This window comes from Lichenostomus cassidix, chromosome 18 (genome assembly GCF_008360975.1).
Source record: "Lichenostomus cassidix isolate B80296 chromosome 18, HeHo_3.0, whole genome shotgun sequence".
Taxonomy (NCBI): Eukaryota; Metazoa; Chordata; class Aves; order Passeriformes; family Meliphagidae; genus Lichenostomus; species Lichenostomus cassidix.
Genome location: NC_139498.1, coordinates 4,218,606 through 4,231,103, shown reverse-complemented (window position 1 = coordinate 4,231,103; position 12,498 = coordinate 4,218,606). Strand labels below are relative to the sequence as shown.

At 40.3% G+C, this 12,498-nt stretch overlaps 1 protein-coding gene across 1 annotated transcript in view; it reads left to right on the top strand.

The window, feature by feature from the left end:
* ANKFN1 (ankyrin repeat and fibronectin type III domain containing 1) overlaps positions 1–12,498 on the top strand; it is a 109,848-nt gene that overhangs the window by 44,316 nt on the left and 53,034 nt on the right. The window contains exons 3-5 of the mRNA XM_085077582.1: positions 54–255; positions 7,248–7,458; positions 11,845–12,039. Coding sequence (XP_084933708.1) covers positions 70–255; positions 7,248–7,458; positions 11,845–12,039 — 592 coding nt within the window. The 5' untranslated portion in view covers positions 54–69. The remainder of the gene's footprint in view (positions 1–53; positions 256–7,247; positions 7,459–11,844; positions 12,040–12,498) is intronic.

Here is a 12,498-nt window from a genome sequence, read left to right as displayed (position 1 = left end):
CAATGATGTTGGCGTAGCAAAACCTCACTAAACGGCTGCTGTTTTCCTTCCAGCAAGCCCTGGCTGAAAATGACCCAGCAAATGCACAACTTGAGCCTCCTGCAGAGCAAAAAGCACAGCATGCCCTCGTCACCCAACGCTGCCAAGCAGCTGTACAGGAACCTGTCGGAGAAGCTGAAGGGCAGCCACACGTCCTTTGATGAGGCTTATTTCAGAGCTCGCTCCGACCGCCTCAGCCTCCGCAAGGCATCCATGGTAATCACCCAACCCCTATCCAATTGCCAATTAACTCTCCTATTAATCTCCCTAATCAGTTGGCTTTTAATCTGCACAACTCTCATCATCTCGCTTTGTTCCCTGACCAGCGCCGTACTTTCTCCCCAGCCTTACCATTTATGATTCTTTGTCAAAATAGTTTGGCCTTCTTGAAGGGTACAGACCTTACTCAAATGATGATGCTTTATTTTAGGATTAAGGTCTTAACTTGGCACTTATGTGACAAAATGTGAATTCTGTAGATGCAAGGGTTTCTCTTAGAAGAAAAGAATAAAAAGTATTTTGAGAAAAGATGGCTTAAATAGAAGTTCCCATTATTCCAAAATGACAGAGCAACTGGAACTTTCAGGCATGACAGACAAATGCAAGGCTATTCCCAGACTGTGGTGGTCACTAGATAAGACTATGGAAGAAGGAGGTCACATGTGAAACAGTCTGGCCTGGGTACCCCAACCAAATCCCAGCCAAGCACTCTGGTACCAGCACAGTAAAACATGTAAACACCTGCTGGAATTAACCCTCACAAGAACTCCTGCTGCTGCCAGTGCTGGTGAAGTTGCACAACCCCCAGTGCACCCATTCAGAGAATGGACTCTGTCCCTGAAATAAAAGCTCAATGTAAGTTCAGTGCATGACAGAATCTTTTATATTTGCTGGAGGACGTTGAACATGGTTGTTGATATTGCCAAAAAACATTCCACTTTTCCATAAGTAGGAAAAGCAGATGCATTTTTCAAGTTGTCCTCTGAATAATTTTGAAGGAAAGAATTCATCTCCACTGCTAAAGAGCAAAGACTAATGACAGTGTCTGTGAATGCACCAGGAGATGCCTCTTGGAACCACCACTCTGCTGCAGCAAACCAGATGCTTTAGCACAATGCAGGACTAAACTCAGAGTATGGCTGGGCCAAATTACAAAAATATTACACTGTGTTAGAAGGAAAAAGGACACTTTAGACTTCTTGGACTCAGAAATCTTCATTATGTAAGAGATATATTATATGAATCAGTGCAAGAATTGGAAATTATTTTAAATCAAATTAGCTGATACTCTCCTCTAGGGCTGTGCCCTTCTTGAAGTCAGAGGACCCTTGCATGACCCGTGGAGACAGTTGTCTCTCTCTTATTAAAAAAGGCCATGACCTGAAGGAAGCAGGGGACCATGGCTGCTTCCTCTCAGCTTTGCCAGAGCCAATAGATTCTTGTTTCACAAGAGAAGCCTGAAAGTCAAACAGGGCTTGAGAGCTGGAGAACAGCCTTTGCGTGGTAGCCAACAGCTGTGCTTTTGAGGCCTTGGGTTTCCAGATGCTTTTCAGTTTGTAGGGATGATTTGAATTGGGGTCTCAAAGTTTGAACTGTGGGGAAAGATTCTTTAGATGAATGTTTTTAGCCACTGTCTTTTCTCTTTTTTTTTCACTTGCAAGCTCGAGTGTGACTGAGGGAGTGAAGGAGGAACATAAACCAGTGCTGGGGACATGCCAGAGCAGAGTGACGTAGACTGAATGAATGCCAGGCTCTGAGCATATCTTCTGAACAGTGTTTATCTAAATACACACTTCAGATTACATGTTCCTTCAAACATGGGCTCTTCTGCCATACTTTACTAATGAGAAGAGAAATTGCCAATGAGCTGAGCCAAAGATTGAGGAGCAGGGCACTGCTGCTGGGGGCTGAGTCCTCTGCTAATCCTGAGCCAACAACTTACAGCCTCACTTCTGTCCCTTTTCACTCCAGCTCTGTGAGGCACTGGGAGTGCCTCTTCCATCAGTCACCATCATCAGGAGACTCGATTTTATGGTGTGTGGATGGGGATTTAGTTGGATACAGAGTTACCTGGGCTAACTATTGCCCCAGCCCACAACACCATCGTGGGATGCCACTGACAGACACCCAGCAGAGGAACATGTAGGTATCACCAGTCTGGGGTCTGAGCTGGCCACAACAGGCAGTGAATAGTCTCACTGAGCTCAAGAGGCTTTGGATCCCACTCTATCCATCTACTTGTTGTTTTCCCAGTTTTCCCTAGAAATAAACAGCAAGGAGACCATCAGTGAAGGGGTGGAAATATGCCAGGTCAAGTTGCTTGCTAGCACATGTATTTTCTAATCATTGAGTTTCTGCGCCACAGAGCTAAGTCAAGGAGTAAAATCATGTCTCCAGACAAGTGAACAATATTTGTTAGAATTTGTTTTCTTTCTGCTTTGGCTAGTGAAGAGTTTTCTTTCCACTCTCTCTTGCTGTGCAACACTTTCCATTCAGTAAATTGTTGTCTTGCTGCAGACATAGCGATGTCCCAAAATAGCTTTATTCTTGAACTCATGTTTATCAAAACAAGTCTTTGCAGAAACTACTTTACCACTTTTTCCAACTCCAGTAGCACATAGTGGACTTTTTCAGTCAAACTTAGAGCAAATAGCTTGAAAGGGGCACTTCATTTTAATTAAGCTACATAAGATTGCATTTCTAAACACTCTGGCACTGAATCACTTACTGGAACATGGTTATTACTTACTGCAAAGCAATACTGTAGTTCTTTTCAGTATATACATTTGTGCATCACAGTAACACCTAAATAAATTAATCACATAGCACAGCTGTCCAGCTAATGATTAGAGGCTGCAGCACTGAGTCAAGGAAAAAGCAATGCGAAAACTGCTCCTAAACTTCACCCAACCACTTTTAAATGGGATTCAGTTTCTCTTTGAATTTAATGCTTTTGTCCTTTCAGAGCAGAAGTTATATAGTAAAGATAAATGATGGCAGAAATCAGAATGTTCTTGTTGGTATTTGTGACAATACCAGCTGGACTAAAATTGAGCACATGGATCTAAAGATATTATTCCTTATCCCTTCTGGATTTCTTGTCCCTGGGCTGCAGATGTCTGAAAAATGCTGCAGCACTGGAGAGTCTTCAACATGGAATGTGATCAGCTTTTTGCAGAAAACTCTATCATTTTCAAATATATTTCTGTTTTCTGTGTGAAAGCAAATAGTTGGGGAGAAGTTGGTCAGGTGTGTAGAATGTTTTTCTGGACTTGGAGAGCTGGGGTGGATGCAGACTTCCAAATGGGGAGGTCATTGCCATGGGTGAAGATGTAATAGAAGATGTAATAGATATTTTGCTGCCTCTCCAGGATGTTTTTGGAAGGTCTAGCAGAGTTTGGTGTGCTCTGCTATGGATGAGGGATGCACACATGCCCAGTTAGAAAGGCCACATCACAGTTCCCATGATTTTACACTCTGAAATCACAAGACTTGCCAATGTATTTCAGCCTATTGCTTGTGTCTGAATTGTCCATTTGGAAAACCTGATATTTGCAATTTGGTCTCCTAATTGTTTGGTTTGGATGAAGTAGCTTATAATATTCATGCTCTGTTTCTCATTTAAATGAGTGCAGCTTTTTCAATCAGATTTCTAATGAAATGAAGAAATAGAAATTTGCCTTTATTTTTTCCCTTTTGGTGAAACATTCTTGCCAACAGGTCAGTTGGCAAGAGCGTTTATGACAAATTAACTTAAACATGTGCTTAGATTCTACTCAACAACTTGCTTAGGGCCAAAATTTCACAAATACTTCAGGTATTTCATTTGGCAAGCAAAAGTCCAAAGATGCCTTTTCAAAGGTATAAAGGCAGGTCTAAATCTTGATAACTGAATCTAAAAAAAACAAATTTAAATCAAATTTTTAGCTATAGCAGTGAAGTCAGCCATCTTTCTTTTACTATTATGTAATAGTTTATATAATGGAAGAAACTCCTGAGATGTAGTACAAGATTTCCTGAGTTTCACGCAAAATTGAAATTGAAGCCAAATAATGATATTGAGCACTTAGGGTAGCACTCTACAAATGCTACCTCTTTAACTTTTGTGCACATATGTAAAGCAAATTAAAAGATAATTACTTATTCTGGTTTCAATAAAAAGGAAACCATGTGTGTACCCAGTGCCACAGAAAGGGAAAATGTGAACAGAGAAATACTGACTTTCCTGCCTTGAGTGAGCAGCACAGCCTGGCACTCAGTCATATCAGCAGCTTTACCTTTTTGTTCTGCTCTCAGGCTGTTTCCAAAAATAAACTTAACTAAAAGAAATGCAAACCAATGCAGTCATTCAGTTTCCTTCAACCGATTCCCTTTGTAATAAGCTCTTGATTAATTCACTGCTAAGTAACTAGATTTTCCTAGCTGTGATCAGTTACAAGAGTAATATGATTTTGCTCGTTTTCTGATTGGATCAAAATGCAGATGATTCTGAAGCATAATTATCCTGTATTTCCATAAACAAAGTTCCATTAACAGTAGAAAAATAACTTGAGATGGACATTAACAGTGATGAAATTATTGCTCTTTAGAATGCTGATACATATTTTTGAGGAATTGGTGAATATATTTCTAGTGGAAGGTGTCCCTGTCCATGGCAGGGGGTTGGCACAAGATGATCTTTAAAGTCCCTTCCAGCCCAAACCATTCCATGATTTTCTGATTTTACATTTCTAATAATTTCTATGTAAACAAACAGTCTCTCTGTTCATAGTTCTGCATTCATAATAAAGAAATTTCACAGAGTGAAAAGCACAGCTTCTTTTTTCCTCTGTTCTTCAAACATCAATGCTTTCTGTATGTTAATTTTGAGTACACAATACAGTGACATAAATCAGTATCACTGATTGAATGAGAGCTGATGACATACAGCAAGTACCAGAATCATACAATTAATTAAGTATTTTGTAATTATAATTAAAACTACTTAAAATTCTTTTAATTTCCAGCCAGAGCACTTAATCTCTTCAGAGTAGGGGCAAAACACCAGAATAAGAGTAAGGTCTCTGATGTCAAGAATATAAAGGTGTTACATAAGCAAGACAGCAGATGTGTGGAGGTACTGGAATGATAAGAAATATTGCTGCATTGCAGGAAAAATTTCTGACATTTTTTAAGTTTTATCTTACAATAAGAGAAATACACGCTGTCTTCTTTTCTAAAATTTTCTGGGCATGTGCTCTCACTAATGACAGTGTATGTCCTTAAAAATAATTCTTATCTTGAACAGAGAGGTTGAGAAAGAATGACAAATAGAGCTGCTTGCCATTCAACTGTCCCTTTTTCTGAGATTTTTATCTTATACCAACCCTGGAGTGTGGCCTAAGTATTTGACTATGAAATTAAACCTGAATTTTACAATCTGGAGAAGAATCTAAACCCAAGAATTTGACAGAGCCCCATGATTAGAAACTTATGTTTAAGTAATATCTTTTATTCTTCATGGAAATTTACAGAAAACATATTTCTCCACCATGAGCTATTCTGTACCTCAGTGTCTACAAAGTAGATTCCCAAGTCAGCACTAATGTTCCAAATTTGCTTTATTGCTGTATAGTTCATCTCATCCTTGGATAGTCATATCAACATAAATATCTTATTTCTCTGTGTTGGCAGTTTGGGGTGAAAGGCACCTTATGTACCTTTGTCCTCCTGTTCTGCAGGTCCCCAGTATTCAGCACAGCTGAGGTACATACCAAAACTTCTAGGTAACATCACCTTAGCAATTTCTTCCTCTGCTTTCAATATTTCACATGCAAAGACCAGAGGATCCCTGTCAGGCCTGAAAATTTCTGAAGGCACTTTTACTTCAAGCACACTGGGAAAAAAAAATACCTTGTAGAACTGATCAAATTCTAAGGTGGAGCTGTGGGCTGTAGTTTCCAGAACTGCTTGGAAACCCTTGGTCCATGTGATTTAGGAGGAGATAAAAAATGTTCCAGCAGGACAATGTTGTTTTATGGAGAGCAAAACTCAGACAGGGATACACCAAATAAAACTATATCATTTTTTTTTTTTTAAAGGAAATGAAGTTTTAATGTGGTTGAAGTGTAAATTTCTAATCACAGTGAAGATAGTTTCAAATCAATGTTTATTTCATACAATAAAGGATGCATTCTGTGATAGGAATTCTCTCTGTGCTGCCTCCGTGTGGTTTTGGGACACAGGGAGTTGGTTTACAGTGTGCATCTGAATCTGTGCTCTGAGCCCTCCTTGCCTTGCTGAGCCTCTGGCTCTGCTAATTCATTCCAAAGAGGGAAAACCCTATCGGCTAATTACGGCAATGGGACACTGGGAGAGAATTTAAAGAATCTTGGCAAATAACTCGTCATTACTGCAGGCTCCAGAAGGATGTTCTCATAACAGAAACCTGCAGGCCATGCTGCTCTCCTGCACCTGCTTCTCCCCAGCTCAATTAAGAAACAATAGGGGCCTTTGTATTGTGCCATTCTTTTATCTCCTTGACATTGGGAAGGAAAAGGTTCAGCGGTTCTCCCTGCTTGAGAGTCTTGGCTTTGGCTTCTTGTGCTCTCTGCTGCTCAGAAGTGCACACTGGACAGTCCATTTTTGCAGTCCCATTTCTACTTCTGTTTTTAAAACCTATAAATTCCGAGATTTCTTCTAGCTACAACTTAAATGCAATATTATGGGCACCTAGAAATAACTGAGGTGGTAGAATGAACACGCTGGCTCACCCTGGAACTGGGAAGGTTTTTCTGCAGAACTGCTTGTTTGATTTGAATTTTCGTCACCTGACTATACTTTGCTGCTTTAAATTTGGAGTTTGAAAAACTCAGTAGTCCAAGACTCTGCCAAAATTGTAGTGTATCATCCAGTTTCACACTGCAAACATAATGTTGCTCAGACAGTTTGATTACAGGACAGATGTCTAAATGAGAATGTGTTTGTTTCATATGGGTTTGAATCTCACTTGAATCTTCCCACAGACCTGAAGCAATTTCAAGTACTCCAGTCCAGGGGCAGACCAAGCTCAATTCTGCTGCAAACATTTGCCATGCTTCAAGCTGAGCCTAAGCTAGGGCTGGAGGAGCAATATTCCAGAGCAATCTCACAAAACACAAATTTTCTCTATTTTTAAAGTACTAACACATGAAAAGTTTTACTGAATTTCTGCTTTTATTGATGCACAGAATTTCCAGTGCAATGAAGCTATGTTTGAGGCTGTAGAGCAGCAGGACCTGGATGCTGTTCAGATTCTACTTTATCAATACACACTGGAGGAACTGGACCTGAACACCCCAAACAGCGAGGGACTCACTCCTTTGGATATTGCCATTTTGACAAATAATGTCCCCATTGCCAGGACCCTGCTGCACGTTGGGGCAAAGGAAAGCCCACACTGTAAGTAAAGAACACAAATTGACTTAGATAATTGCTTGTATGATATCAATTCTGCTGTTGTTTGGGGAAATTAATTACATGGCACACAAAATTTGCCTGGTTTTATCCATAAGGATGATTATAACAACAAGAGTGCTGGAGGATAATTGCAGCAATATCTGCTTGTTGAATATGTGCTCACTAGATCTATTTTTGTTCTCTATCTCAGATACACTAACTAATAAATCAGGTTGAGCTTCTAATGTGATTAACACTGGGGCAGCTGGGTTAATAGCAATATTGAGAAAAAAATATTTAAAACTATGGAAATGGGAACTGAGTTATTCAAAGATCATGGTCTGAAATGTAGAGTTTGTCATCAAAAATGAAAGGAGGATGAGTTGTCTAGGCTTTGCTTTATTTTGATAATCCTTTTAATTTTAGCTATGCTGCCTTCAGGAGAACACTTGTACAGAAATCTATCACTTCCATTACCCACAGACCCCTCACTCCTGGTCTTCAAATGGCCTAAAATCCCACTTAAATGAGAAATTCAAAGGTCTACAGAACCCGAGAAAATCTAAACACAAAACAGACCTTCTCACTTTACTGGAACACCAATATTGCTTATAACTACATATTGTAGTTATAAAACTTCTTTGTATTCCTTCATGGGCCCTTTTATGCCCAATTTGTGGGTTGGAGGGGGACTTACCAACCCAATTAATCAACCCTATACCATGACACAAACTCTGACGCCTTACGTGGGTCTAAAAATACCCCGATGTAAGAGAATTTGTTTTAAACTGTCAATGCCTATATTTAGGACATTCCCAGCAAGGCTATAATGAGACTGTGTTTGAGGGGTTCGGCCACTGCAGACTCTGCCATTAATTTGAAGTTAGTTAAATTAACAACATTTAGTGCTGGCATGTCAATCTCAGTGCTCCAGGAAATTGCACCTTGAGGCTACTAACATTGCCAGTTTTTTCACTGGAGAGTGTGTGTGCATGTGCATGTTGAGTTTTTTAGCCAGACCCTCAGTGTTGGTACACCTTTATTGCTTTTCTATATCCACAGCACTTATATTATCATTTATTCTGGCCTCCTTTAACCTTCCCTGGAGATTTTTGCATAGTGTAGCTGCTCAGTGAAAAGAGTTTTTTAGTTTTATATTTATTTGTTTATTTTTCTGTCATGGTTCATGACTGAGGCTTTAAAAAAAAGTGTGACAGCATTTAGAGTACATGATTGACTGCTGAAGCAACATTCATTAACCATGACAAATCTAGAGGAAAACACAGTCTTGAGTGTTCTAAACAGCAGTAAAAAAGACTAAACTAATTTTTCATTGACCTCATCTGTAAATAAATGCAGTCTGATGGCGAGCAGGGGCAATCATAAATTAGTATTCATTTCCTGTAATTAATGCAAACATGCCTATGAACACAGAGAATATGAATATATAACCACCTCATTTCCATTTCAAAATATACCCACCAAATTTCCACTTCACTTATCTTGATTTTTAGTTTTTCTGATTGAAATAATGGATGAAGCATTCTCAATAAAAAGCGAACGATCGTTTGGTTTGGGTTTCTTACCTGAAGGGTTTGCAGTGGGTATTTGAGAAAAAAATGCAGAAAGTTATTTTCAGCCCTCAAAACAAAGGTTCACAGCATCTTTGTACATGGCTTCAGTCTTGTGGAACTGATTGCAGTCACTTTCTATTTTCTCCAGAATTTCTGCTCTGCTTTCCCTACTCTGTTCAACCCTGTTCAAATGAAGTCCACTCTGGGTTATCTCAGGGCTGCAGGAACATGATCCAGCACCCAGCAGGAGCAGTTTTCATTTCTCTGTGGAGGAAAATTGAGCAAGACTTCCCCAGGCTGAATGGGAGAGTAAAATCCTGACTCACCCAATTTTGGGACTGGACACAGCATCTCTTAATGAGATTTGGAGTGTATAGGGCAGATGCTGGGAGAAGGCAAGGCAGAGGAATTCCCCATTCCAAGGGCACACAAAAAGTTTCCTACAGAGAAAACCTTTGCTTTTCCACTGTATATATTAGCTGTAGTGATCCAGATGAAATCTCATTATAGCCCCAAACCTAATGCTGTAGAAAAAAGGATCTGGAGGACAGATAGCTTCCATCTGTATCACCTGGATTTCTGCCTGGAACAGGAACAGCAGCAGATAAAGCAATAGAAAGTACAACTATGATCTTCATCTCCACATGGAGCTCAGATTGTATAAATCTCAACAGGAACCCAACATCTTTTAAACACAAAGTAACTAAGATCAGAGAGTACAGCATTTCAAATACTAATTTAGTTGGGGAGGAGGAAAGCTCCACTGTGTTATCTTTTCAGTTACTATTATTCATCATACACTCATGGTTTGGCTTGTTCACGTGAACCCAAATAAAAATAAGATTAAAATTCCCACTGGCTGATTGGACACGTTTCCAAGACCTGACAAATGTGAATCTGAATCTTGATTAAACAGATAGAGCCAGCTCCTCAGTGAGAACTTGAACCAAAGCCAATTCTCAACCACCTGAAGCTCTGGCACATAAAACCTCCTTCCTCGGTCCTGTTGTGCTATCAGATGTGTTGCATGTTTATTGTAGGCATGGATCCAGGAAACCCTATCACCTCTGGCCTCCCAGTAAACAACAGTTCTGAGGATACCAGCAGATTCCAGGGAGCCTGGCCAGATGTCCCTGATGTCCATATGAAGAATGATCAAACTTAAGAAGGATGGCTTCAAGCCAGCTTCTGAAAGCAAAGTCTTAGAGACAAACATTCTTCAAAAACAACCCTTTGGATGTCAGAGGTGTTGAGTAATTCTTTGCTCTCCTCCTGTGGCTGTAAAGATCCCAGGGCACTTTTCACATCAGTAGGGTTATTCTTAGACTCTGCCAAGCTCTGACTGTCATATTGTTATGAGACAGAGGCAAAAATTGAAACGAGAGGTTCAGGCTGGATAAAACTAACACCTTTTTCAATTTAAGGACAGTGAAGCAGAGGAAAAATTGTTGTAAAGCCTCCATCCATCCTGGGAAGTTTTCAAGACCAGACTGGATAATGCCTTTGGTGACTCAGTCTGACCTCCTGGCTAAGCTTGTTTTGAGCCAGAGGGTTGGACTACAGAAAGTCCTTTCCAATTTGTCCCATACGATCCCAGTTTGGAAATAATACATTCATATCCACAGACATATTTGCTCCTGCGGTGTTTTGGTGTCAAAAACCTGTCAGAGTCTTGATGCTTTATATGGTACAGTTTGATGTTTTCAGAAATATCTGCTGCTCCTGACTTGTGCAAATGAATGATGGGTTGAGTCAGTGTAAGATTCCTGCTGTTCCTGTAAAAGCTTTGGGGAAACCAAGATCCTGGCTATCCCTACACAGCAATTCCCCACCACTGCTAAGAAAAGCTGCATGTGCCAGGGCACTGATTTTGGTGAACAGAGGCCTGTAAATTAAGATTACCTCTTCTCCAAAAACACCAGACCCCAAAGTTGTTTTCTGTGATTTCAGAATTCCTTCTCTTGTACACTAGTTCTTGCATATTGAACATCAGATCGGTACTTGCATTTCTTTTCAAATTAAATATCTTTACAAGTCCTACTTTCTAAACTGCAAATTGAACTCTTTAGGGTAAGAGTAACTCTGAAAATAGGACTTGATTCACCACATTTCACTGTATAATCAAGGGGCTTGTTTAGAGTAGTCTTGTGGACTTGGGCTAAAATCAAACCTATTTTAGTTTATAGCCTCTGTGATCTTCATTTTCACCTTGATGTAGCCCACAGTAGTTCACACAGAAAATCTGAACTGCTAACATCAAATTAAAATTATTCTGAGCACTAGAGAAAAAATCTGCATGTGTCAAGCTGCTCACTGCCTGTCAGAGGACTAATTAGGTATTACACACAAAATTGTGGCACAAAAAGCTGGAAAGAGATCCATTCTCTGCCAGCCAAGGCCCTTAGGTACAAAACTCTCATTGTTAATTTTGCCATTTACATCTCTCCATGCTTGCAAAGGTTTATATATTCTGTGTGTTAATAATGAGTACAATCTTCTTTTTTTTATGAAAGTTTATGATATTATGATGAAGTAGAGATTAGAGAGAAACGCTGTTATTTTGGCTTGGTTTTCATGTTCCAGCTTAAAACTGATATGCAATTTCAGTCTAAGAAAGACATTTTTGTGAGAAATATCAGCATAAAATAAATGTGATAAATTTATTCATGTTGTTAACGTCATTTAAGTGGCCAGAGTGGTATAAACTGGCATTGCTATACTCCATTTAATTACAAGATAACGACTGGCTGAGTGCACAAGGGTTTGACTTTCCAAAATTTTGCCAACCATTTCCTCTTTTCCCTTTTCCTGGCAGTTGTGAACGTGGAGAGCAGGTCTGTGCACCTGAGCACGCTGGTGCAGGAGGCGCAGCAGAGGGTGACGGAGCTATCGGCACAAGCACTGAGCGAAGGGCTGAGCACCGACAGCGCCGAGAGGGAGAAGCAGCTCAGGGGCTGGGAGTGGAGAGCCAGGCTCTACCAGCGCATGAAGGCAGGCTACGAGCACACCCGTGAGTACCAGGAACCTGCAGAAGTCCAGCTGGGAAGCTCTTACGGGGTCGTGAGGATGCCCATGCACAAAAGCCTCATGACGCACTCAGAATTGCAAAGCGAATTAATTTTATTAGTTGCATTAGTAATGAATACATCCTGAGCCGTGGATTTTGAAGAAGCCATCGAGCAGGAGAAGGAGATGGAGCATGGTTTCTGAGCTGGAGGGGTGTAAGGCAGTGCACCTTCAGGGCATCCCCTGGCTGAAAATGGTGTGCATCATGGTGTCCATCCCTCCATCCCAGGACCATACCTTATATCTCCTCCTCAGGAGTGACCAGTTTCAAAATCATCTTAAACAGCCCATGGTAATGCTTCCATAGGAACAACAGCTTATTGTGCATTGTTCCCCTCTTGCAGGATGAATCCCATTAGGTGACCAATGCATAGCTACATTTCTGAAGGTTAAAAGCCTACCA